Source organism: Aethalodelphis obliquidens, unplaced genomic scaffold (genome assembly GCF_003676395.1).
Source record: "Aethalodelphis obliquidens isolate GAN/ISIS:26980383/991018 unplaced genomic scaffold, ASM367639v1 scaffold57, whole genome shotgun sequence".
In the NCBI taxonomy this organism is placed as follows: Eukaryota; Metazoa; Chordata; class Mammalia; order Artiodactyla; family Delphinidae; genus Aethalodelphis; species Aethalodelphis obliquidens.
Genome location: NW_020838001.1, coordinates 251,006 through 276,185, shown reverse-complemented (window position 1 = coordinate 276,185; position 25,180 = coordinate 251,006). Strand labels below are relative to the sequence as shown.

At 66.8% G+C, this 25,180-nt stretch overlaps 2 protein-coding genes across 19 annotated transcripts; both read right to left on the bottom strand.

Moving 5' to 3' along the window:
• Positions 1-2,677: 2,677 nt before the first annotated feature.
• On the bottom strand, positions 2,678-14,498 carry UCKL1 (uridine-cytidine kinase 1 like 1). Of its 11 annotated transcripts, XM_027086691.1 has the most exons (17): positions 14,239-14,498; positions 12,849-13,101; positions 9,187-9,275; positions 8,413-8,615; positions 8,063-8,169; positions 7,743-7,913; positions 7,491-7,562; positions 6,571-6,760; positions 6,428-6,489; positions 4,680-4,699; positions 3,953-4,051; positions 3,779-3,872; positions 3,631-3,693; positions 3,426-3,548; positions 3,160-3,267; positions 2,935-3,091; positions 2,678-2,850 (listed from the first exon to the last, which is right to left on the bottom strand). In XM_027086691.1, exons 1-17 carry the CDS (start codon positions 14,337-14,339, stop codon positions 2,771-2,773), a joined length of 1,992 nt encoding a protein of 663 aa, XP_026942492.1. In that variant the 5' UTR covers positions 14,340-14,498; the 3' UTR covers positions 2,678-2,770. The 11 variants fall into 11 exon arrangements, with proteins under 11 accessions (XP_026942492.1, XP_026942496.1, XP_026942488.1 ...); XM_027086695.1 differs by lacking the exon at positions 12,849-13,101 and having other exon boundaries at positions 8,413-8,612; positions 14,239-14,325; XM_027086687.1 differs by lacking the exon at positions 14,239-14,498 and having other exon boundaries at positions 12,849-14,223.
• A 107-nt stretch (positions 14,499-14,605) lies between these two features.
• Positions 14,606-25,174, bottom strand: ZNF512B (zinc finger protein 512B). Of its 8 annotated transcripts, XM_027086686.1 has the most exons (16): positions 23,172-25,052; positions 22,785-22,927; positions 22,389-22,517; positions 21,637-22,295; positions 21,305-21,531; positions 21,121-21,192; positions 20,881-21,027; positions 20,596-20,720; positions 20,433-20,525; positions 20,169-20,267; positions 19,916-20,086; positions 19,509-19,703; positions 19,263-19,364; positions 18,891-18,953; positions 18,310-18,408; positions 14,606-18,038 (listed from the first exon to the last, which is right to left on the bottom strand). In XM_027086686.1, exons 1-16 carry the CDS (start codon positions 23,293-23,295, stop codon positions 17,793-17,795), a joined length of 2,694 nt encoding a protein of 897 aa, XP_026942487.1. In that variant the 5' UTR covers positions 23,296-25,052; the 3' UTR covers positions 14,606-17,792. The 8 variants fall into 8 exon arrangements, with proteins under 8 accessions (XP_026942487.1, XP_026942481.1, XP_026942483.1 ...); XM_027086680.1 differs by adding an exon at positions 25,090-25,174 and having other exon boundaries at positions 20,881-21,192; positions 21,637-22,517; positions 23,172-23,297; XM_027086682.1 differs by having other exon boundaries at positions 20,881-21,192; positions 21,637-21,975; positions 22,012-22,517; positions 23,172-25,054.
• Positions 25,175-25,180: the final 6 nt, after the last annotated feature.

Sequence of the window (25,180 nt, the reverse complement as noted above, 5' to 3'; positions counted from 1 at the left end):
CGCGCCAGTCCCACCCCCAGACACGTGACGCCGGGGCGGTTCTCGGGGCCCCCCAGTGGGCAGCCGATCGGTGACCGGGGGCACCGAGGGCCCTGCGCGGGGAGTTAGGCCAGCCCGCCCACCCGGCAGTGCGGCCACCCCAGCGGATGTGTCGCTGCTGATATCGCCATAGCTCCCATCCCGGGGTCACAGACCTGGGTCCCTGTGAACCCCGTGCTAGCTGCCCTTTTCTTACCCTTCTAACCCAAGCACAGCTAAAACCCACCTGCTGCCCCTGCCCTGTTCCTTCACATCTGAATCCATGGCCCCCTCCCTTCCTGCTACCCACAAGCCCTCAGCTTGACCTCAGAGAGCCTGGAAGTCTCCCAGCTGCCCGCAGCATCTCTGGCTGCGTCGTGCCCCAGCCCTGGCCCAGGAACCTGTACACCGGTGCCCCTTCCTCGGACTCACCCTGGAGCACTTAGGGCTGCGTCAGGCGGGGCCCAGGATACAGGCGTCTTGTGGGTGCGTTCTGATGCCAGGTGGCCCATCGGTGACACCGTGATGGGCGGTGTCCTTGCCCAGGTGGTACCGACCCACCAGATCCTTCTGCTGACTGGCCCAAGTGCACATGCCCCTCGCCCCGTGGCAGCAGCTGCTGGGGAGGGGGCGGCACCTCGCGGGCTGACAAACCTGAGATTGCCCCTGGATGCTCACCATTCTCAGGTTGGACAGTCCTGGAGGCACTGCCCAGGCGGCTGATGGGTCCTCAGCAGGCACGTTGCTCCTCTGGGCTCCTCACCCTGTGTCCCAGGAACTTCTGGACAAGTGAGGGAGGGGCTCCGGGTCTGCCTCCCGCCCCGTCCTGGCCCGGGCTCTGAGGCTGCAGGCTGCAGCTCCACCCTCAGCTTCTTCCTGCTACCCGCTGACCCCTTGGCCTCCGTTGGGCCCACAGGAGCCCAGGTGCCCGGAAGGCAACACCAGGGGCTGCTAATCGGTCCCAGCTGCCACACAGCCTGAGAGGTTTTCCCTGGGGGTGGGCTCCTCCGGCCCTGAAGGGCACCACCCAAGGTTTCTTCCCAAACGCGAAGCCTCCGACGTTTCCAGCGGCTGTGCTGAGCCCTGTCCCCAGGACAGCCTTGGACCTTGGATCCTGGTCCTGTTTCTGGGACCAGGAGGGGCTGGAGGGATTGCCCCTTCCTCCCATTGGCACCCCGAAGACCCTCTGTCAGGGCTGTTTAGAAGGACCACCCCTTGGGGTCCTGGCAGGAAGTGGCCCAAGAACTCCCCTACCTCGTCTGTCTCTGATGAGGAGCCGCAGCCTGAGCAGGCAGGGCTCGGCCCTAGGCCACCACCGACCCTCGAGAAGCGGAAGGAAGCCGTCCCACCCCCCGAGGCTGGCGGCTGAGTGAGGTGGGGGCCCTGAGCTGCATCACGCACGTGTGTGTGTCTGGGGCCATGTGGCCATCTGCACATGCATGAGCACATGTGGGTCTGATTTCTTCTGTGGGAGCTGCTCGTCCTCTAGCTGGACTCGGGGCCCCTCCCAGGACGACCTAGCTCTTGCCCAGCTCATCAACAACGGTTTGCCCCATTGCTCATCTGGGAAGAGCTGGCCAGACAGAAGGGTGTCAGCTGCATCACAGCACCAGAGCAGGGCCAGGCCTGCTGCAGCCTCCAGGCTCCCGGCACAGAGCGCGGGATGAATGAATGAACCAACCAACCAACCAACGAATGGGGCCCTGGAGATATGGGGGAGGGTCCACTCACCAGGTTGGGGAGGAGAGGCCCCTCCTGCTGACCTTGGGGCTGTGTCGCTCCTCTACCCTGGCGCCTGGCCACCTGTGGACAAGCTCCCGCCTTTATCTGCTGCCCTTGGCCTGGTCCCCACCCAGGGACTTCCTGTCCCCGCCCCATGACGAGCTTTCCCATGACATGGCCTTTGTGAGGTGAGTGGAAACCGAGGAGACCAGGAGGGCAGGAAAGAGCAAGAGCCAGGCCAGGAGGTGGGGGACGGTGGGGGATGCTTCTGGCAGCTCACCCGCAGCAGCTGCGAATCAACCGGCATCAGGCTGTGGGGCCAGGCAGGCAGCACCCTCGCCGGTGCCCTTGCCCGGGAGCGGCGAAGGCAGGGCGGGATGTGGTTTCTGACCCTGAGCGGTGTGGCCGGCTCAGTGAGGCACCGGCCACATCCCCTGCAAGCGGGGTTCCTGCGAGGCCAGGGCCGGTTCCTCACTCCCTCCTCCAGCCCCGCCCACACCCATTTCCGCCCCGCCCCCGCCGCGGACAAACACGTGCTGCGGGAGGGAAGTGGCTGTGGAGGCTGTCGACATCTTGTAAGACCCAGAGCTCCAGGCCCAGGCCAGGTGGCCACCAAGGGGCCAGTCTAGCAGGGCCAGGAGCTGCAGGCCCAGCTCTGTCCTCTCCTAAATCTGCACTGACCCTGGACGGTGAGAAAAGCCAAGTACAAGACCAGAAGCCCCTGTCCTGCGGGGAAGGTGGGGGCCCAGCCAGGACCCAGCGGAGGCCAGGCTCCTCAGTCCCTCTCTCTCCACAGTGGCCTCGCCGCTTGGGGACTGGGGCAGCCCTGGGGGCCACTCCCCAAGCCCAGGGCCCAGGCAGGACACCACTCCCGCACCCCAGCTAACCAGTCACAGCTTAATTTTCAAGTTTTATTTTACAAAATGTTTAGACAAGGTACACCGACAACACATTTTTTAATTAAAATAAGTTAACATCTCTACCCTGTAAGCCCCGGGGAAGCAGGAGGAGTTGGGGGCGGGGAGGGCGGCTACCCCACGGAGCCCCCTTCCTCCTCATCGCTGCCATCGGGGACGGCGTCAGTCCCGAAGTAGCGGTCGCCGAAGTTCCCTGGGGGAAGAAGCAGGTCCTTGTGGTGGGGGCTCAGGCCCACCTGCCCCCCCAGCTGTCACTGACAGGGCCGGGCAGCCTCACCTATGCCGGGGATGATGCGGAAGAGGTCGTTGACGCGCTTGTCCACCGCCGTGGTGATGATTCTCACGCGCGGGAAAGCATAGGCCACCGAGTGGACGCCCATCTCCGCCATGAGCAGCGACAGCAGGAAGATCTTGTCCTCGGGCACGTCGTGGTCCTGCGCGGCGAGGGCGTGAGCTGGGCCCAGCGCCCGCCCCCGCCCGCCGCCCCCTCCCAACCACTCACCAGCAGCACCCGCACCGCCATCATGGCCGCCGCGCCAGTGGACACTGTGCAGTCCATCAGGATCACGTGGTCGTCACTGATGTCCTTGGGGAGCCGCAGGTAATGGAGCTGCAGGCAGCCACCGGGTCAGGGCGGCCCAAACCGAAGGCTCCACCTGGGCTCCCCGTGCCCCGCCCCCCCACCGGACCCCCCTCCCCCAGGCCCCCCACCTCAGGCTCCCCGTGCCCCGCCCTCCCCCACGGACCCCCCTCCCCCAGGCCCCCCACCTCGGGCTCCCCGGTGAGCTGGTTGGTCTGGATGAGGATGGTGCCGATGCGCACGTCCTTGCACACGGCCCGCAGCGCAGGCTCCATGGTCTCGCCGGCCCGCAGGATGGACACGCCTGTGATCTGGGGGGACGAGGCTGAGCTAGCCAGATCCCCGCCTTCCGGCCGCCCCAGTCCCTTGTCGCCCAGGTCGGGCCCCTGGTACCTGCTTCCCCGCGTAGCACTTGCCCGAGTAGTCCTGGCCCTGCGGGGTCTGCACGACGCAGTCCTGCGCGGGCGGGGGCGGGGCGTGAGCGCGAGGAGCCTCCCCTCCCCCCTACTCCCCCGGCCCCCTCCCTCCCCCCGTCCCGCACCTGGAAGGGCAGGAAGGAGAGCGCGTGCTCGATGAGCAGCCGCATCAGCCTCTTAGAGTAAAAGATGAACTCGTCGCGGCTGGTCTCCCGGTCCCTGCCAACGGCGGGCCCGGCTGGGTTAGCGAAGGTCGGCCCCGCCCGCCCGCCAGGCCGGGGGAGTGGGACGGGCCTCACCTGATGATGGTGTGCATGCCCCGCACCTGCGGCGTGCTCTTGAGGACGCTCAGCGTCCGGGGCAGGGGGTGGCACTGGTGCGCTGAGGCCAGCGCGGCCCTGGGGACACAAAGCGACTGGGGACTCAAGAAGGGGCATCTTTCCGCAGAGCCCCATCCTCCCGCCGCAGACTATAGGGGGCAGTCGTGGTGGGCACGGTGGAGGCCACCCTCCCAGTGGTTGATTTGGAGGGAGGGCCCCATCCCGACATGCCCTCCGCCGTAACAGCCAGGCAGTGGTTAAGAGACACGGTGGAAGGCAGAGCAGCTGACCGTTAGGCAGGAAGCAAGGGCTGCGGTGCGGGCCTCCCTTCCCGCTCCAGGTCCCCTCCCCGTTCAGGACCTGGCAGTGGGAGGGCGAGACCTCACACGTGCAGATGAATCTTAGCCCCCAAGCTGGGCATCTGGACCCCAACCTCAGGACACCTCTCCCTGGGTAAACAGCTGAACTTTGGGGCCAAGCCCCGCCTAAGGCTTCCCCCCAGGTGATGTGCGACCCCCTCAGGAGAGGCGGGCAGAGCTGGCTTCGCACAGCCCCTGCTGCCCCAGCCTGGAGCGGGGTGGGGTGGGGAGGAGGAGGCGGAGCGGGGGGGCGGGGAGGGGCGGGGCGGGAGGGGAGGGGCGGAGCCTGCAGAGCGCCGGGCACACCGCGCGCAGGCAGCACCACGGCCAGAGCACTCTGTCCTCACAGATCCCAGCGCAGCTTCCTCTGCCCACCACGTGAAGAGGCGAAGAGTAGGTCAGGGAGGGAACAGGGCAGGAGACCCCAGGGTTTACAAAGAAGAGGAAAAGAAGAGAGAGAAAAGACCACTTAGCGGGGAGCACGGTGGTCTCCGTGGCCACCGGCTGGCCTGGGGAAGGGAAGAGCAGGAGGCGGGGTTGGCGGCAGGGAGACCCTGCAGCCCGCGCCCCCGGGGCCCGCGAGCACCCGAGAGTCCACTGCATTCGGCCCTGCGGGTCCCTCCCTCCCACCCACCACAGCCACGCTTCCTGGAAACTTTTATTTCTCTGAAACAAGGCTTCCAGAGGACATGACGTGGGCAGACCCGCAGGTGCCCCGGGCCGGGTGAGAGGCAAGCGGAGACTCATGCGTGGGCAGGAAGCTGGAGGCCGGCCCACGGGCCTGGAGGCATTTCCAATGCAGCTCGAGCTGGAGGCTCGGTCTGGTGCTTCCCAGCTCCGCCGACCACTGCGTGGGGACAGGCGCCCCATCCCTCTCGTGGGCAGGAAGGACGTGCAGCCCAGGACTCCTGGGGGCTCCTCCTGGCTCTCTGTGCCTCGGCTCCAGGGCCACGGTGGGCCGGGGTGCCGGGATGCGGGGGGTGGGGTGCCTCAGCACCGCTTGGGGGAGTAAAGACCCGCCCCTCAGCTCAAGCAGAGAAGCTGCAGACCCAGGCCCTCTGGCTGCTGGAGGACAGGCCTGTGGCCACTGCCCTGGGGCACAGCGGCGCTGGCTCAGGACAGCTGTGCCCTCGGGTCCAACCCCACACAACCAGCCCCAAGTCGGGCAGGAGCCTCCAGAGAGGTCTGGCCAGCCTCGAGTCAGGGTGCTATGTGAACTTGGGCAAACACCTTAACCTCTCTGGGCCTTAATTCCCTTGACTACTGGCAAGGGCAGGTAGAAGCGGTGTGGCGGCCATCACACCACTCCTTCTGTGCCGGGGGTGGGCCCACCACAGGGGGTGGGCATGGTGGGAGGGGACCTCGCTGCCTGCCTGGGTGACAACCCAGACTCCGAGCTCCCTGTGGATGTTGGAAATGCCTCCGTCTGTGCAGACGGGTGTGGGAAGACTTACCTGACACTGAGCTCACGCTGCCGCAGCGACACAGGGAGACACAAGGGAATGGGGTGGGGCATCAGTGATAGCAGCACTGCTCACCTCAAAGCCACTGGACGGCACGGCCTGTCGCCACCGTGTGCCTCGGCCAGCCAGGCCACCCCCACCCAGGAACGGACACACCGCAGCCCCGTAGCGGGAGAGTCCCGGGGGGCTGCCTGCCATGGGAGGGGGCCCGCTCCCTGTGGCCTCTGGCGTGGGCACCTCTGGGCTGGGCTGTCAGAGCCAGGACCCTTGGGGCTCTGTTCCGCAGGCCCCGAGCACCCCATCGTGAAGCCTGACCGAGGGGTGGGCGGCGCCCTGGGCCGGCCCGGGGTGTGTGACCTCCTAGGACGCTCAGGACGTGGGACTCAGCACCAAAACCCAACGGTGGCCCAAAAGGGTTTGGAGGGACAGGAGCGCACCCTTCCGTGCGAGGCCCAGCTCAGGCTGGGGGCGCTGGAGGTACTCCGTGCCCCAAGGTCCCTCAGGGAGCCCAGCTGCCTCTGGCCGGCACACGACGGGGCAGTAAACGTGGGGGCCACCCAGGCAGGTGGCCGTGGGCGGTGGCAGTGGGGAGCAGGGCTGGCGGGGCCGCGGGAGCCTGGGCACCGGCTCACCTCTTCTAGCTGGCTGTGCACGTGCTGCACGATCAGATCGATGGCCACTGTGTTCCCACTCCCTGGGTCGGGACAGGAGGGAGGGTGAGGTCCGGCCTTGCCCGCCCCCCGCCCTCCCCCCACCAGGTGGGCCGCAGGCTCACCCCGGGGCACCACAATGTCCGCCACGCGCATGGTGGGCTGGATGTACTGATCGAAGGCGGGCTTCACAAACTTGTTGTACTGCTTGATGACACCCTCGATGTCCCGGCCCCGCTCGCTAATGTCACGGCGCAGCCGCCGCACGAGGCGGATGTCAGAGTCCGTGTCCACGAAGATTTTCATGTCCAGGAGCTGGACGGGGAGAGTGAGTTGCTGAAGAAGGCCTGACACAAGAGGCTCCAAGGCCCTGTCACCAGCAGGACCAGAGTGAGCACCAGAGTCCGGGCTCTGGCAGGGACGTCTGGTCTGCGTGTGGGCCCAGGAGCAGAGCAGGCCTGCGCGGCACCGCTCGGGTCTGGATGGGGCGGGGGCGGGGGGAGCGTGTGGTGTGGCTGCGTGGGGGGGCGGGTGTGCATTGCACGTGGAGTGTTGAGCGTGGGCGTGCGTGGCGAGCAGTGGGGTTCCTGGGCCCTGAGCACACTCACACTCGGGACCAGCGAAGGAGCAAGGCCAAGGGCGTAGCCGGCTGTGCCCCCCGGGCCCCAGCAGGGCGGGGAAGGTGGCTCCCAAGGCCTGGCCCGGAGTGGGTCACACCTGGGGCAGCTGCCCAGAGCCTCCCGGGGGAGAGGACGTCCTCACGAGCAGCGCAGATGCAGGAGGCTGGCTCCCTCCCAGGCAGGAATACACACATGCACACCCACAGGTGAACCCACACCCACCAACATCGCTCTGACCTCGGCAGCCACGTGGACCCCAGAGAACAGCAGCTGAAGCCCTGACTCGGGGGGTGAGATTCAGGAGCCAAGGCCGCTCCTCACCCAACCCTGGGGCTACGGCACGGGACAGGGATGCAGGCCAGTGTAAGGGGAGTCCCACGGGAGGAGCAGGGAGCCAGGCCATCCGTCCTGGAACCCGTCCTCACCTCCAGCAGTGTCTTGTCAGCAAAGGCCATGATGCCCTCGAAAATGATGACGTTTGCACCGTAGAGCGTCTTCTGCAAAGGAACCGTGTGTGTTGAGGCGGCCCCGAGGCCCCTGCGCCAGCCCCGTGCAGCTGGGCCCAAGGGCATATCTACCCAGTCCTCCTTCTGGCTGTGGGCAGTGGCTGGGCCCAAGGGCATATCTACCCAGTCCTACTTCCGGCTGTGGGTGGGGGCTGAGCCCAAGGGCCTTACCCAGTCCTTCTTCCGGCTGTGGGTGGTGAAGTCGTAGATGGGCACCTTGACGCTCTTGCCTTGCTTCAGCTTCTTGAGGGTGGAGATGATGAGGTCAAAATCAAAGGCATCGGGGTGGTCGAAGTTGAAGTTGTTGTGGGCGGCCTGCTCCTGCTGCTGCCTGGTGAGCACCTGCAAGGGGAGGAGCATCTGCGGGGGGGAGGAGCACCTGCAGGGGGAGGAGCAGCAGCAGAAGGAGAAGCAGCCCCGGGCTCAGGCCCCAGGCCAGGGCAGGAGCCGTGGACCTCGTGGAGGCAGCTGCTCACGCAGGACACCCTTACCTTGTAGAAGGAATCCATGGACAGCAAGACCACCCAGGGCACGTCCAGGGCCTCGATGATCATTCTGGCCACAGTGGTCTTCCCAGAAGCACTGCCGCCCCCCAGGCCTGTGCAGAGGGTCAGAGAGACCCTGAGCGGAGCGGCCCAGGTCAGCCTCACAGATGGGTCCCAGCGGTGCCCGCCACCCAACGCTGCCTCCACCCCGGGCTGACCGGGACCGAGGGGCCCGAGCAGCGCGGATCACGGAAGCACCGGCTGGGGCACGGCGGTGGGTTCTGCCCGACCCGCCCGCTCGGGGGTCTGGGCGGGCGGCGGCCTCGGCCCCCCCCGCGCACCGCAGCCGCGCTCACCGATGGCGAAGGCCTCCTTGGACTGGGTGCCGTGCTCGTTGTACCAGGGCGGCCGCCCTGCCGTGTAGATGGTGCGCTTGCTCGTGCGCAGCAGGGGCGGCTCGGACTTGCACTGGCTGGTGGTGCGCTTCCGGGGCGAGCGCCCGGCGCCCACAGGTGGGAGAAGCCTGTCCAAGGACTCCGCGTTGCTGCTGCCGCCGCTGCTGTGGGGGGCGGGGCACGCTTGCCTTGGCCCAGGGCCACCACCCCCCCTGCCACCCCACGCTGGGCCTGGCGTGACTGGTCCACATGGTGCCTTCACGCAGGCATGTGGGCACGGCCAAGGTGAGCGGGCTCGTGACGGGACACAGCACACCTGGCTGCAGCCCGTCCGCTGGGCCCGGGGCCTCGGACTGCCACCGTCCACAAATCCAGAGGGACGGCAGGTGGCTAAGGAGGACACAAGGGAGCGCTGTCCGGGCCCAGCTCTTCCTCCCACGTGGACCGGGCCTCAGCAGGGCCACGAGGGCCCCCTTCCCCCCAGGAGATGAGAGGTGGGCACGCCAAGGCCAGTCAAGACCCTGTCGAGGACCGTGTCCTCTCCCCAGACACACTCTAGGCGGCCCTCTAGTTTTGTGCCACCCTGCAGGACACGCAGGGAGAGGGGCTCCAGAGACAGAGGCCGCTGACAAAAGGGATGGGCCGGCGGTGGTGTGGACGGACGGGGAGGGAGACCCGGGGCGCCCTGCTGAAGGGCGGAGGCCCCCAGAGGCTGTGCACAAGGCGGGAACCTGCCTGGGAGACGCAGACGCCATCTGTGCCTGCTCTCGCCGTGCCACGCCACTCGAGCGGGGCTGTGCTGACTTCTCTGTGGGTTTATACCCCTAAAAGGCATGGAAGTGATGACTGGCCCAAGGCCTTAAGGCCTCGAGGCCTCAAAGTCTTCAGGGACAGCTGGGGACGCTCGGCTCGGCTGAGGGCCCTACGAGAGGCTGCGTCTGCCCGATGCCGGCTCAGTCTATGCTGAGAGGCTGGGACACAGACTCAGTGTGAAGGTGGCCCCGGGGGCAGGACCAGCTTAGGAAAAAGGTACTTCCACCACCGCCTGAGAGAGACTGCCCACAGCGTCAGCTGGCAGACCCGCCCCAGAGACTCCGAAGGCAAGCTGATCGTCTAGGCAGGAAGAAAGTACCGGGAACCTGGGGGTGCACCGGACAACCCCGGCAGGATGTGTGTCCACCCGCGGCTGGAGCCCCAGGCATGGACACTGCTCGGGACGCGGTGGGAACCTGAGGAGGAGCCACACACGGAAGGCATCCTCGAGGCAAAGCTCCCCGAGCCGTAAAAGCTAGCGTGAGCCTGTGAGACGCGTGCACAGAGACGGCCACCTGTCCTTGAAGCTCGCTGTCACCGCTACAGCCTCTGCTGTCATGGCCAGGGCGCAGGGTGCTGTGCAACTGGCCTGCTCAGGGTGGCCCGAGCGTCCCCTGCCAGGAACACTGGCGTCTCCAGCTGTGCGGTGCTCCCAGCACCCCCAGCGTTGCCAAGAGCCAGGAGGACAGCGCCTGTGTGCACACGTGTGTGGGGCGGGGGGAGGAGTGGAAGGAATTAGCTCAGGCCTAACACGTGATGAGCCACACCAGCAGCTCTCGAGGGCACAGAGGGCCGTGTCAGCACAAGTTACGCAGCAGGAAAGCCGGCCATCGGATGTGACAGGAGGCGTGCAGCACCGTCCGGGGGACACAGCACCGCGCCGCCTTGGTCCTCCGTCACTGGGACGGCATGGGGAGCGAGCCCCGGGAATCACTGGCTGCCTGTGTTGCCTCTGGAAGTAGCAATTACTCGTCCGTGGAGCCAACACCACAGTGGGACACCCAGATGATGGGGCAGTGACAGCTGCCTCGCTCAGCCGAGCAGGAGACAGACGGAGCACAAGCAGTGGTGTCTTCAAGGCCCAGCCGGAGGGCAGCGCTGGCCGTTCCCCTGGACGCGCTCATCCCCCGACAGCGAGCGCGGGGCCCCCAGGGCTCACACACAGCTGCCCTCCCCGCAAGCGACCCACAGACCCCGGAGATGACCGACAGCCTATAGCTGGGGAGGGCAGCTTCGCACAGCCCCAGAGGAAAACGTCCAGTCTGTGCCTCCTACCCGGGGAGGAAAAGCCAACACAGAAAACCTGGTTTGCAAAGGAGCAGGGCCTCAGTGCCCCAGCAAACCCGCCCTTGTGCCCAGCACGCTCACGGACAGCCAGACGGCCTCGCGGGGCCGATGTGGGATGGGAGGCCTGGGCTGGCACTGCTGCTATCCCCCTGCTTTTCACCCCAGGCTGGTGCCCTGGCCTCTCCGGCAGGAGCCCTCACCCCTCTCTGTGACTGACCCTTGGCCTACCGAGGTGACGACGGCCACTACCACGGACGACTTCCAAGGCCTGTGGCGCGGACAGCCTGGGACAGACACCTCCTCAGGGAAGATCCCAAGGTTAGCCAGGGATGACCTTGCCAGAAAGCCGCCCGGCCGAGGGCTTGCAATAGGCCTGACGGCGTCAGGCCAGTTCTGCAACCTAGTCCAGTTCCACTGCCTCCTCCAGAAGCCCGGCTCTCTCTCAAAGCCGGGGACAAAGCTCACTGTGCCCTCAGAGCAGGGCTCACCCCGTCTCCACAATGGGACAAACCGTGGCACGGGAGAGCCTTCACCTCCCCGCTCACGGATGGACAGGGTGCTGCCAACCACAAGGACAAAAGGCAGTCCACCAAAGGGCTATGAGCCACACGGACACGCGTCGGCTGGTAACTGAGAGCCCAAGCAAAGCCGGCAGCCGGTCCCCACGAGCACCTGGCCCGTCTCCGCCCTGACGTGCACTAGACACGGCACACGGGGCTGGGGGTGGCCGAGACGCAGCGAAGATGGGCAGCCTCACCGGAAGACAGCAGGCCAGCCACTCACCTGCCTTCTGCTCCAAGGGCCCAGCACCCCGAGACCCTGATGCCAGCGTAAGCCTGGGGGCTGCTCATGGCCAGGACACAGGGGAAACCGGGGCACCAGGGTGATCCGAGGTGCGTGCAGGGCACCGCCGCACTGCCTCTTAGAGCCCTGGCAGCCCCCCAGGACAGCTCAGGAGCCCCCTGAACTGCTCCTCATGGGTGGGCAGCACAGCAGGTGAGAGGCTGAAGTGGGGTCCAGGCCCTGGCGGGCAGAGGCTGTCCCCTGGGAGGCGGGGGGCCAACAGGTGAGAGGCCCCAGGAGCCCGTGCAGAAGCAACGGCACTCAGCGCCGGCCGCCTAAGAGGATCACCCGGCTGGGGCTTGTGCGCTGGCCTGATATTAATAGCACTGAGCTGCCGAGAGCAGCCAGGCGGACCTCAGGCCAGCATCGGGTGTGAACCGCCCTCCTGCGCCCAGGCTGGCACACTGCCCACGCAGGGCTGGCTGAGGACCACCGTGCCCCCCTCGTCCAGAACGGCCTGGAGAAAGCTGCAGACCTCTGGGCTGCCGGGGACAGCAGGGCCCACGCCCGCACCCCACCAGCGGGACAGGGAATCGGAGGGGTCAGCGAGCAGCGGAGCTGAGCTGAGCACCCCTGCCCCCAGGTGCCTCCGAGAGGCATAAACAACCTGAAACTCTACCCTGCTGAGGCCTCCTCCGAGAATAACTGCCCGCCCCCCCACCCTCCACGAAGGCTCCAGCACGTCCCCCAAGGCCACCGTGCTCAGCGCTCAGCTGGGGACACAGCCACGCCCCAGTCTGGCAGCAGGAGGCAGAGCAGGCCCTCGGGTGGGCGGCCGCAGTATTCACTGCCGTCCCAGGTCCCTGGCCCCCTCCCTGTGATTAATCCAGCCCTCACACTAGCTTTTCTAGGCTTCCGACAGCATCAAAGTGGAGACGGCTGGCGGGAGCTCAGGGGAGAAAGAGTTTCACTTGGGGTCCGCACACTGAAGGGGGCCCCTCCGGGGCGCTGCCTCAGGGTAACAGGCCTGCCCCGCGGTAGCTGCTCCCTCCTGCTGCGGCCCCGCCCACCGCACTAAGGCGCTCTCAGGCTCGGGGCTGAGAAGCCCTGATGTCCTGTCCTGCTTTAGGAAAGTTTCCCGGGGGAGTGAGTCAAATGAAGCCAGAAGCAGGAGGGAGGAGCTGGCCTGCTGGGGCCTGGCCTGGGGAGGCGGGGCCGCCCCAGACTGGCTCAGGGACAGGGAAATCAGGGCAGCTTTCTCAGAGCAGAGAGAGAACTGGGGGACTGGGGGGGCTGCAGCCCTAAAGGTGTGCAACAGGCTCCAGGAACTTGTACTGTCCCCACCCCACCCATTGGAAATCCCCCTGTGGGACCCCCTCCTTTCCCGCTGCTCTAGGCGAGTCCAGCAGGCTTCCTTCCAGTCGCCCAGCGGCAGCCCCCAGACCCGTGCCCACCCGGACCTCACCAAGGGACAGCCCGAGGGGGGTACCCTGTCACCACTGCGAGGTGCTCACTTGTCCACCAGCATGTCCAGTGCAAAGGTAGGCCGAGGTCCCCGTCCTCACCGGACTGACCTTCTGGAGGGACAGACACACAAGAAGCCACGGCAAGGTAGACCGACCAGACCACATCGTGCAGCCATGGTGATGCGGAAGGCGAAGCCGGAGCCGTGGTCGGGCGGGGAGAGCCTCGGTTTGGAGGCATCTGCACAGACACCCGGACACTGACCAGGGCCAGCTCTGGCCCCCTCGGGCCGCGCAGGGACTGCTGGGGAGGCAGGGAGGGGGAGGGGACATGCTTGAGGAACATCGCAGAGAAGGCAGGGTGTAACGGGAGCGATTCCCCCGTGACGTCCAGAGGCAGTTCCAGGGCCACCCCATGGGCCCTGGCTCCCCTCCTGTCCCCTGAGGACCACGCTCCGAGGAGAGGAAGACCACTGCCGCCCCAGCCCCGTGAGGGGCACCCATGCCCACTACGCGGTCTGTGCACGGGGCAGAGCCAGACGGCTGCTGCCACCGTTCTGTGTCTGCAGGGAGTGTTCTTCTCAAGAGCTTATCAGGTCTCAGGCTACATCAGATTCTCTAGAACTAACAAGTGTCACAGACTCAGGTCCTCCCTCTTCCCCCCTATCACCCTGAGCCAGGCTCGGAGTCACTGCTCCTCAGGAGGGGGTGAGCCTAGAGGAACACAAGATGCTCCTCCAGGCTCAGGGAGCCTCTTGCTGCCGGCATCTCACCCCTGCGATCCCTCTCCCCGCCCGCCCAGCGGCTCTGCTGGCAGCACCCAGACAGTCCCAAGCAGTCCAGGCCGCGGCACTTCCCAGGAACAGGCACCTGGCTGGAAAAGTTTCCTTTGGCCCCAGCGTGGGGCCAACGCTGGCCCTGGCTCAGGGACTGTTCAGATCCAGAAGTGAGGAGCCAGCCCTCGCCCGAGGGCCGCTTGGCCGTCACCCCCTGGGGCCTAGCCCGAGGCCGACAGCGGAAGCCGCCCCCCCCCAACCAGGTGACAGCGGCCGCCACCACTTCCCCTCCTGCAAAGCCCCCAGAGCCTCCAGGGTCCCCTCCCCCGGCTCCTGGCCGGCAGTCGGCAGGCACTGAGCACCGCGCCGCCCAGCATCACGACCTCTGGCCCTCGAGTGGGGCAGGCCGAGTCCGTGCGGCTCCCGGAACGCACTGACCACCTGGGAGCATCCGGCGGGCGCACAGTCCAGCCCGGGTGCTCGCTGGCTCGGCACCCCGTCTGCTCGAGACAGACCGAGGACCCACGCGGGCCCTGCCTACGGGCCCCTTCCCGCGGCCGTCCGCGAGGGCCTGCCACCGCCAGGCCCCGGGGACCCTCCGCTGGTCCAGGCTTGGCTCCCGGAGCCGCCCCCACCACGAGACGCGAGGGGCGCGCGGCGCCTACCGGTCCTCGCTCTTCCCCTCCAGCCGGTCTGGCTCGTCTCCAGCCGCTGGGGGCGGCGGCACCGGGCGGGGGGCTTCAGCTGAGGCCGGGAGCGCAGCCATGAGCTCGGGGGCCTCTCCGCGGGCTGGGCGGGGCTCGGGGGCCGGCCGCACAGGCTGTCGGAAGCTGTGGTTCGGGGCCCGGCACCAGGCGCCCGCCAGCGCGCCCCCGGACTACAATTCCCATCAGGCTGCGCGTGCCCCGCGGACTACAAGTCCCACCAGGACGCGCGCGCCCCGCAAACCAGAAGCCCCACGAGGCCGCGCGGCGCGAGTACGGGGAAGGCCCCCACCCGCGCTTTACCACAAACTCAGCTGCACAAAACCCCTGGAAAAAAATCAATAAACATTTATTTGATACAGTCATTTTTAATACATACAGTTGATGGCCCGCCCCCGTGCCACTTGGGGCCGGGGGGCGGGGACGAGGACCGGGGACAGATGGTCACAAGGCGGGCGGGGCCCGAGCTCACCGTCAAAACATCTTGCAAATAAACACTTTGTAGATAGAATATATACGTATATATATGGTTACAAGTTGATAGCCGGAACCTCTCTTTCGAAATGCACTTATTACGGAGAACTGGCATTAAAAACACCCAAACCGAGAAACCCCAAGTACAGGATGTGTGGCTGCCAGGCGGGAGGTGCTGGCTGCCCCCGAAACCCCAGGCCTCCAGGACAGCCGCCTGGGGCCCACCCAGGGGGACACACCGGGACAGCCCTCCCCTCTACGGGTCAGGGTGCACCCACTCTTTCCCTTCCAAACCAGAGGGACAGGAGGGGCCTGCGACTGGGAGGGCCACCAGTCACACCAGGGGACACTCATCTGCCCTCACACGAGCAGAAAAGTGCATCCTATTTTCGTGCGACGTGTCGGTCCCTCGAGTCGACCCTTTCCTGTTCTCGGGGCAAGGGGGGGTGGGCTGGGCCAGAGGTAGATCTTCAGAAAGGGACCTGACACTGTGCCCTGGGTTTGGGGTCTCAGGCAGGGTCCACACCCACCGCATGGAGGGGGGGTGTCTGCCGCTCAGTCCCTCTCATTGAAGGTGTCAGTCAAGGCTACCTGGCTGCACTCCCACCAGAGTGGGAAGTGGGCAGACCTTGCTGAGGCACCCAGGGCTCTGCCACCGTAGGAGGAGGGCTCTGAGGACTGGCTTGCCGCTGCCACCCACCAGCCAGAGCATGGAAGCCGGGAGGGAAGAGGGGAGAGAGAGGGGTCCAACCCAGTGCCACTCTTGGCAGCAGTCCCCACGCCCACCTTAAAGACAAAGAAGGGGGTTAAAGTGCTAAACATCAAGTTACCCAGGACCCCACCTCTTCCCACATATCTGGTGGGGTTCCCACGCCAGGGACCACACGTGGACTTTTGGGGGTGACAATGAAACGCATCCCCCAGCCAAAACCAGCCCCCGCTCCCCAAGGGCCAAGTACCTGAGAGGCCGGGGCAGGCAGCTATCCCCAGCAGAGGTGTTGAGGTCCAACCTCCTCCAACCATTGGTGACAAGGACAAAGTGCGCGTGGGGCTCCCATCAGTGCCTGCTCCCCACCCTCCCCCCGGAGGCTGCCCCTGCAGTGGCTGCCCGACCCACCTCCACCTCCACCAGCTGTACCCCAGTGACACCCAGGAACACAGGAAAGAAAGCCCCCCTGCCCCGAAGTCATGCCGCTTGCCTCAGCCTTTGACGCTGGATTACCTGCACCTGCCCAGGCCTCTACCCCCTGATCAGATCAGGTGCGTGTGAGTTGGGGGGAGCCCATGTCTCCACACACACCCCCCCCAGCACATCAGGCCAGGACTGCCCAGGGTCAGAGCACTCTGGCTGAAGGAAGAAGCCGGAGACGGGCAGCATGGCGCCTCGGCCCCAAAGCCCTCCTGGAAACTGTCCCCCTAGTGCGGGGTGAGGAGAGCTGAGCCCAGATTGGAGCCCCTCCTCTCCAAGGACTGGAGGAGGACAGGAGCTGGGGGGCAGAGGGGTGCCCAGTCAGCACCGCCTCCCTGAGCAGGAGAGGGACCCCAGCCCAGCCCCCAGATCCACCGTCGGCACCAGGAAACCCTTAGCACCAAAATGTCAGATTGTTGTGTTTTCATATAAAAAACAGAATTAAAAAAAAGGTTTGTTACTTGTCACAGCAACAAGACTGGCATCCACTACACCCAGGAGACACACGCACACGGGCAAACATCAAGATTCACATCGTCCGGGGTCGGCAAGGCCGAGCCCTCAGCCCTCCCCCACCCCCCAGTGGAAAAGAGCCTCCACCCGAACCCAGCAGCTCCGAGCATCCTCCCTGTCCCAGCGACGCCATGGTTGGAAGGTGGGGCCCAGGCAGGAGGTCAGAAACCACGTGGCTGCATCCTCAGGGAGCCCTGGACTCCACCTGACCCAACCTACAGACCTCGCTGCCCTCAGGGCACCAAAGGGAGCCGAGACAGAGCCCTGGAGCTGCCACCAACCTACTATGACCTTGGCCAAGCTCCCCCGGGGCCTTCGGCTCTCACATCAAAAGGCCACACAACCAGAAACGAAGGAGCAGCTAAAAAAGGGGGAAGGAGGCTCCCACGGGAGCTTGGCCACGGGCCAACCCAGGCCAGCAAGAGAGGATGCTTCCCACAGTGGTCACTACTCGAGCCAGGCCCCAGGTCCCCGCCCCTCATGCCCGTGGGCCCCAGGTGACCCCGGAACCCAGACTGGCCCATCCCTAAACCCATCAGGCTACCCGACTCAGGCCAGCGGCATTAGCAAAGCTGGAGGCTGAGGCCAGAGCTCACTTCACGTGGCCCCTGCCCACAGTCCTGCAGTGGCAGAAGCAGAGCCTCTGCCTGGCCCCGAGTGGGGAGCACGACTGGGGACGGTGGAGCAGGGCTGCCTCTGCCACCACGATGGACACGGGCCAGTGGGGCAGGGCCCGAGCGCAGCAGGGGCTGGCTGCACCGCAGGGGAAGGTGGGCCTGGAGAGGTAGAGAGCAGAAGTGCAGGAACCAAAAGACGGCGGGGTGGGGGTGGGGTGGGGTGCGGTGGGGCGGGCAGGTCAGCACGGCAGCTGTCAGACTTGGGGTCTGTCCCGGGAGGTAGCTGGGGGGTGCTGGGGTTCCAGTGTCGGGTCACGAGGTGAGGCTGCTCAGGTACCCTCATCAGCCCAGAACCACGGGCCACCAGGGACCCCCGATGGGGCGCGGAGCTCACACGCCGAGGACCAGAGGCCACCTGCCTGCTCCGTGCCGCCCCAGCACCGAAGCCCAGGCTGGAGCCCGTCCTCTTGCCGGCCCACGAAGGTCCCTCCAGACTATTGCACTTCTGCAGCTGCCCTGGCCCTCCCGGGAGCCCCTGCCCAAGGTGCCCTGCGGCAGCCCGCGTGGGGCAGGGCCACCCTCGGGGAGGGGAGAGGGCTGGCCGCCCCCGCTGGACAGATGAACAGGCAGGGGTGGGGGGTGGAGGCCTGGAGGGCAGGAGGCTCTGGAGCCCCACCCTGGACAGAGGGGGCCGGGCCCCACCCACCTGCCAGGCTGCAAACTCACTTCTCGGGCGCCTTGCCGGCTCCCACCTTCCGGCCAGCAGAGCCCCGGGCCCCCTTGTCTCTGCCTCCTGGGGGCCAGTCGTCCCGGTGGGGAGGCGTCCCAGGGGCTGGATCCTCAGGGGGTCGCTCCTTGGGCTTGCGGCCCCGCTTCTTCCCGCCAGCCGGACTCTTCTCCTTTCTGGGCACCAGGGAGTCTGGGCCCTTGTGTCTGGGAGGCGGGTCTGCCGAAGTGCGGAACCAGTTCTGGGGGAGAGAAGCAGCGATGGAAACCCTGGGGCCCAGGACCCTGGAGGGCGAGGCGGCAGGGGACCCGGGGCCTGGGGACACCCAAGCTTCTCTAGGGAAGCCGGAGGCTGCTCTGAAGAGAAACCAGCAGATTCCTCAACGTCGCCCACTCGCGCAAGTGAAGAGCCGTCACCCTGTCGCCCCTGCCCTTCCCAGCCCCCTCCGTGGGGCCGGCGCATTCAGCCGCAGGCCCAGCAGGGCTCTCCCACCAGGCCCGTCCCTGACGCACCTCCGCGTGGGCCTTGAGGATGTGGTACTTGACGCCACTCTCGGAGCTGAACTCCTTGGGACACAGCAGACAGCAGTACTTCCCCACCAGGTGGTCCCCCTGGAAGGCACAGGGCAGTCCAGCCCCTGGAAGTGGGCCCCACCACTGGCCCTTGGAGGACCAGAAGTACCCAGATGCAGCCAGGACCACCCCGACCTGTGTGGCTTATCTGAATGGGTGCCTGACAGGTGTGCTCTGGGGACCCACGAGGCCACTCTGTGGCAGGACCACCAAGGTGCCCCCACTGCAGGGGAGGCGGGAAGCAAGGAGAGGGTGAGAAGAGGCAGGTGCTCCTGGGAAGCCAAGGGCCCGTACCCCAAGCCCAGGTCGGGCTGTCCCAGCACAGACGAGGAACCCCCATAGGCAGAACCACCCGAGACTGAGTGACTGATGGCTGGGGCTGGAGGCGGCGAGCATCCCAGGAGGCGCTGGCCCTGGCCCCACAGGGGCAGGGGCGCACACCCGGTTTGCGCGGACCCCTGGGGGGCAGCTGGGAGCACCAAGCACGCACGCCTGGCCGCCGGGAGGGCCTGGACACTGACCTTGCTGCAGCTGGCCAGATGGGCCTTGAGGCCGGACACGCTGGAGTAGATGGCTTCGCAGCACTGGGGGCAGGAGGCGACCGTGGGGGCGGGCCCTCCGGCAGGTGCCCCCCCACCAGTGTGCACCCCTTGCCCAGCCCGGGGGACCCAGGGCCCATCTGGGGCAAGCGGGGGGACTTGATCCCAGGAGTCACCCCTGCCCAGGGGTGTGGGCAGGCTGGGCCGCTAGGGCTGAGGTCAAGGCCCCTCTGCCTGTGAGGCTCCATCTGAGGACCCTTCAGGGGCCACGTGGAGGGCTCCCCCCAAGGCCACCCCTGGGCCCTCCGTCCTGAGTCCCAGCGTTCCCATGCCTTCCCAGCCTCCCTGGCTCACATCATTGGGGCAGTTGACGTGGCCCTTCTCCTTGACCTCGTTCTTCCACTCCTCCAGCAGCTGGGGGTTCAGCACAGGAAGGCCGGGCCGCGTGTAGTTGAGCTGCAGACGTGGGCGGGTGCCAGAGTAAGCTCGGAGCTTGGGCTGGAGGTGACCCAGACGCTCCCTGCTGAGTTGAGAAAGCCCTCAACCACGCCCTCCCAGGTCACGGGGGCTCAGGCTCAGAGACTGGGAGGCTGGGCTCACCCGCGCAGTCTCGGGCACCAGGTCGTCCTTCATGCGCCGCTTGGTCCAGTCTCGGGCCAGCTCGTCCTCCGCGATCTCCTGCAGGTGGAACACAGCGACCTGGGCCGACGTGCGGCGTATGCGGCCGCTGGGGGTCCGCTCGACACCCAACAGGTCCTCAGCCTCGGGGCCCTTGTCCGCAGGCTCCTCGGGGGGCTGCGGGGGTGGGGAGGGGGAGGCCAGATGAGCCACAGAGAGCACGTATGGCAAGCGCACGGGGGACACGGGAGCCCACCCCAGGCTCACTCCCCCCGACCCACGACGCACGTGGGCCCCTGGGAGGGAAGGCGGAGCACACGTGGCAGGCAGCACATGGGCGCGCCTGCCTGGTGCCCCAGGGACAGGAGGCCGGGCTGTGGGCCGCTCACCGGGGCCGCATGCTCCGAGCGCACGTGGTAGTCGTGGCCGGCCTTGGAGCGGTAGGTCTTGCCGCAGTGGGTGCAGGGGAAGGAAGGGGTCTCCACCTCGCAGGGCGGCTTCCCGCAGCGTCGCTGGTGGTACTGGTAGCCCATGAGGCTAGAGAAGGCGGCCCCGCAGCCCTGGGGTTCCGGGGGCAGGTGAGTGGCCGGAGAGCGGCGGGCCCCATCCCGCCTGGCGCCCGCACCCACGTGGCCCACTGACCTCCTGGGGGCAGCGCAGCCGCCCCACCTGCTTCAGCACCTTCCGCAGCCACTCCCGCTCCTCGCGCTCGCCCGCCTCCGAGGCCTCGGCGTCACAGGGCTGCGGGGCAGGCCAGCTTCAGTGCCCCCGCCACCACAGGGCCCCGCCCCTGCCCAGGGGCTGCAGCCGCGGACGTCCCTAGCCAGGCACGGGAGCCACTAAGCCCTGCTAGCGGGAGGCCAGCAGTGAGAGCCGGGCAGGCGCGGGGGCAGACCAGCGGCATACCTTGGCGCTGTGCTCCGCCATGGTGTGGTAGTTGAGGCCCGCCTTGGACTTGAACTGCTTCCGGCAGTGCTCACACTTCAGCGCATCCTGCAGCTGCAGACGGGTGCGCGTGTGAGAGGCCGGCCCTGGGGCGCCTCCCCCCCCAGGCACGGGGCAGCCTCACCTTCTGACACACTTCCATGTGCTTCTTGAGCCCCACGAGGGTCTTTCGGGTGACCACGTTGCAGGTGGGGCAGACGGCCTCCCCCCGTTCGTGGATGGCCCGTTGCCACTGCTCCTCAGGGCCACCTGTGGAGCAGGGCCAGGGCCTCAGGGGCAGGCAGGAGCTCCCAGATGCCCTGGACGCCAAGCACAGAACCCAGGGTCCATGCTCGGCCCCGTCCCCGCGGCTCGGGACCTGCCCCACCCTCAAGACCCGGCCTGTGCCCTGCCCCCCGGCAGCTCCCACCTGGAGCTGGGTGGGCCCCTGGGGCCGGCACCTCCTTGCTGACAGCGCTGGTGGGGGCTGGCCCCCTCTTCCGCACCTCCTCAGGGACCGGCCCCTCCTGCTTCTTGGCACGGTGGATGCGGGCTTTGTCCTCCGCCTTGGCCAGGCCTACGAGCGCACGCGGGAGGGGCAGGTGCAGGCTGAGGGCGCGGCCGCCGCGTGTGCTTGGCCCCACAGGTGCCCGGCTGGCCCAGGCCTCACCTTTGAGTCCGAAAGTCCCTGAGATGGAGGGCTGCTCACCCGTAAACTTCTTGGGTGTCTTCTGTTTCCTTCCTGACTCGGGGGAGAGAACACACAGGACAAGGCTCTGGTCAAATAACCGTTGGGAGGCTCGGGCCGGCTGGCCGCCGCCCCCGCCTGCCGCCGCCCCCTGCTCTCGTCTTACTGTGCTTCGTGCGTTCCGCACCCTCCTCAGGCGGGGACACAGGGCCCGCGGCCCTCGGCGCCTCCTTGCCCCCCAAGGCTCTGCTGCCCAGAGAAAGGGGGCTGCTGCTGGGGTCTGTGCTCAGCTGGAAGGCTGAGCTCTGGTCTGTGGTGGACGGGCCGTACTCGCCGTTCTCCGGCCTCGCCTGCTTGGGCGGGAGGGGGCAGGCATCCAGGCCGTCTGCGGCCCTGCAGAGAGCAGGGAGGTAAGGGGCAGGAGGGCCCACTCTGGGCCCTGTTACCCCTGAGCTGCAGCCAGGGACACCCAACCCCACCCAGCAGGAGTCCCCATACCTTTTCTTACCGCTGCTCCTCCCCGCGGCCCGAGGAGCTCTGTTCTCAGACTTGGTCAGCAGCACCATCTTGCAGGGCGGCGTGTGTCTGCTGATGGCAATGGGCCTGCTGACCGTCACCGGCTTACTGACCACAATGGGCCTGCTGACCGTCACCGGCTTCGCAACTGGCACGGGTTTCGTAACTGTCACAAGCTTTGTCACAGACACCGGCTTGTTGATGGTCACTGGTTTGGTGACCGGCACTGGTTTGTTGACTGTTACTGGCTTGGCGATTGGCACAGACCTGGTGACCGGTATAGGCCTAGTGACCGGCACAGCCTTGGTGACCGGCACGGGCCTGCTGGCCGGCACTGGCTTGGTGACTGGCACGGGCCTGCTGGCCGGCACTGGCTTGGTGACCGGCACGGGCCGGCTGACCGTCACCGGCTTGCTGATGCCGATGGGCTTGCTGACTGTGACAGGTTTGCTTACTCCAATGGGCTTGCTGACCCCAACGGGCCGACTGACGGAGACTGGCCGGCTCACGGGCCCAGGTTTGGGGGCAGGCAGGGGTCGGTCCATGTGGTTCCAAATGCGATGCTTCTCCAGCTGGGTCTTAGAGGTGAATGCAGCCTCACAGAAGGGGCAGGGAAAGGCCAGCCTTTCTGAGATGGCACCCTGGGTGGAGAGGGCAGGCGTGGACACCCCCAAGCCAACAGCCAGGGCAGGGTGGGCCCCAGGCCTCCCCTTCCCCAGGCCGCAGCCCCTTACCCCTTGGCACCGCTGGTAGTGGTACTTGAGCCCGTAGATGCTGGGGAACTCCAGCCAACACCCAGCGTTTGGACACTTCACCCTCGAGTGCGCCTTGAACTCGTCTTTCCACTGGTTCATCAGGGAGAGCTGGGCGTGGGAAAGGCCAGGCTGTCGACCCTGCAGCCACCCAGGCCTCTGCTGCCCAGCCCCCGACTCAGCACTGTCCCCAGGCCTGTGGGAGCCCCGCACAGGACTCGCTGGGCCCCAGGCCGTCTCTCGAAGCCCTCGCACACGGAGCAGCCAGTGGATCCGGGCTGAGGGCTCGGCACTGGACACGCAGCAGGCGAGCCTGCCAAGGCAGTGGGCTCCCCGGCAGACCCTGTGAGAGTCCCACCCAGCCCTCGGGGAGCTCACAGGAATGTCTCGGAGCGCCTGGTTCTCAGCTTTCGGACGCCCTTTTTTCTTCCCTTCCGTTCTGTCGCTGGCTGGACTTCCCGGGTCAAAGCAGAGTGGGGCCTGGCTGGGCACTGTCGGCCCACCCCGGCCTACCGGCAGCCCTGCAGCACACGACACACGAAGGCTCAGAAGCTGCATTCCCTGCAGCCTTGTCTGCCACACAGGGGGCTGGTCCCGCCTGCAAGGAGCCTCACTTCCCCTGCACTGAGGCACGAGGGGCAGGAGGCCGTGGCCCACCCAGGGTGGACCTCTCCTCCCTCTCAGGAGCTGGACATCCCGGGAGGCCCACGCCCAGCGCTGGCGCCCGTGGCGACCTGGAGTCGACCTTGCCCTCACTCCTCTTACCTAGCTTCGGCGGGTCGTGAAGCATGGGAAGTCGGACCTCATTCCGGCCGCCATCCCTCCCAGGCCCACTCTTGCTGGACCCCGGGAGCCGGCGGCCTCCTCCAACACAAAAGGGATCGGTCATCTCTGCAGAGCAAGCGGACAGCCCGTGAGGTCCACCGGGCCCAACTCGGGACTTGAAATGGGCCGCTCTCGACCCTGCCCCAGACAGGCCCACTCTCCGGCCTGAGGAAGGGGAGCCTGCCCGCCTGTGTCTTTGGCCACAAGGGAAAGCAGAGGAAGGGGTGGATGGGCGGGGGCGGGGGGAGTTCCGGTTTAGGGGAGGGGCTGCTCAGCCGAAGTCTCCCTGGATGACGCAGAAAACCCTATCAGCGTAGAGGAATCTAGCCCTGCCCTGAAGCCTTCACCAGCGCCGGGGGGCTCCCTGCCTCCAGACGCACAACCCCAGAGAGTGAGAGAATCACGCACCTCTCATGCACCTGGGACCTGGCGCTTAGCTGGGGATGGCTCCAGGAGAGGCGGAGTGCCCCGGGGGAGGAGGCCAGTGCCACCCCTCGGGGGCCAATTATGACACCAGCGTGGCTGCCGGCTCACAGGCTGTGCTGGCCCCGCACCTAGAAGCACCTTCCCCCACAGCCCCACCCAGACCCAAGGCCACGCTCTGGGGCACAGGTGGGTGCCCTCGCATCCTTCTCCCCAGGACACAGTTGGAAGATGGCCAAGGTGGGCATCGACGGCCCCAGCGCACTCCGCAACTGCGCACACACCCTCTCCAGGGGGAGCAGACCAAGGACCCTGCCGCACGGGCTTCAGGTCCCTGTGCCAGCCGAGCCACCCTCCCTGACCCCCTGCCCTGCTTTGTTTCCCGCCGGGTCCCCTCCTACCAGACGGCTGCCCCATGCTGGATCCCTCGGCCACTCTCCACCTGGCTGACCTCCTCACCTCCACCCTCCAGAGACTCTCTGTCCCCAACCTACAGGCCCACCAGCGCCACTCCAGAGACGACAGGCCCCTGGCCACAGACAACATTCTGCCGACTGAGGCTGGGCTTCAGTGGGCCCATTCTGCTGGGGGACCCCAGGCTCTGAGAGCTGGGGCGACTCTGAGTTCAGCCCTTTTGGGTCCTCCCACAGGGACGCTTAAGGCCACAGACGAAGAAGGGGGCGGAATGTGGGCAGGTTACCCCTCCCCTGATGGTTTCTAACTTTTTTTTAAGGCTGCGCCACACAGCATGTGGGATCTTCATTCCCCGACCAGGGACTGAACCAGTGCCCCCTGCAGTGGAACCGTGGCGTCTTAACCACTGGACCACCAGGGAAGTCTCCTAACTTCTAACAGACAGAAAAGGAGGGATCTGCTGTGCCTAGGAGGTCCAGAGGCCATCTGGGCAGACTGAGATCAGAGATCGGGACAGTCACTGCCCATGGTCAGGGGGCTGCCTACATCCTGGGCCTGGGGTCAGTACGGGTCCAGAGCGCTCTAAACAAACTTCTCTGGAAGCCCTCACACTGATACATCCAAGGATACATGCCAGCGCCCTTCTGACCCCAGCAGAGGCTACTGTGGGTACCTACTGAGCCCCACCTTTCCAGCCTTCCTCCAGCTTGGGTGAAGAATTCGGAGTTGGGAGCCCCCGGGACCAGGGATGGCCTAGGAGGCAGAGACTCCCCTTCCATTCAAGGCCTGTGACTCGCGCACCAGGAGGAGAAAGGGCTCGCCCCTCCCCAGAGGGGCCAGCAAGGTCGCAGAGGTGGGACCCTCTGGAGGGGGGGGATAGGAGCGCCTCGCGCTGACCGCAGGCGACGCTGGCGGTGGGACCGCGGCCCAGGCCGCTCGGCCCGGGACCCCGGCCTGGGCCCGGGCGCGCGGATGAGGCCGGCCAGGGGACGCACACCTGGGGCCTGGCCTCTCTACCCACCTGTCACCTGCGGCGGGTGCGGGCCCGGCGTGGCCCCGGAAGGGCCGATCCCGGGCGCCTGGGGAGGGGGGGCCCAAAGGCAGTGAACCAA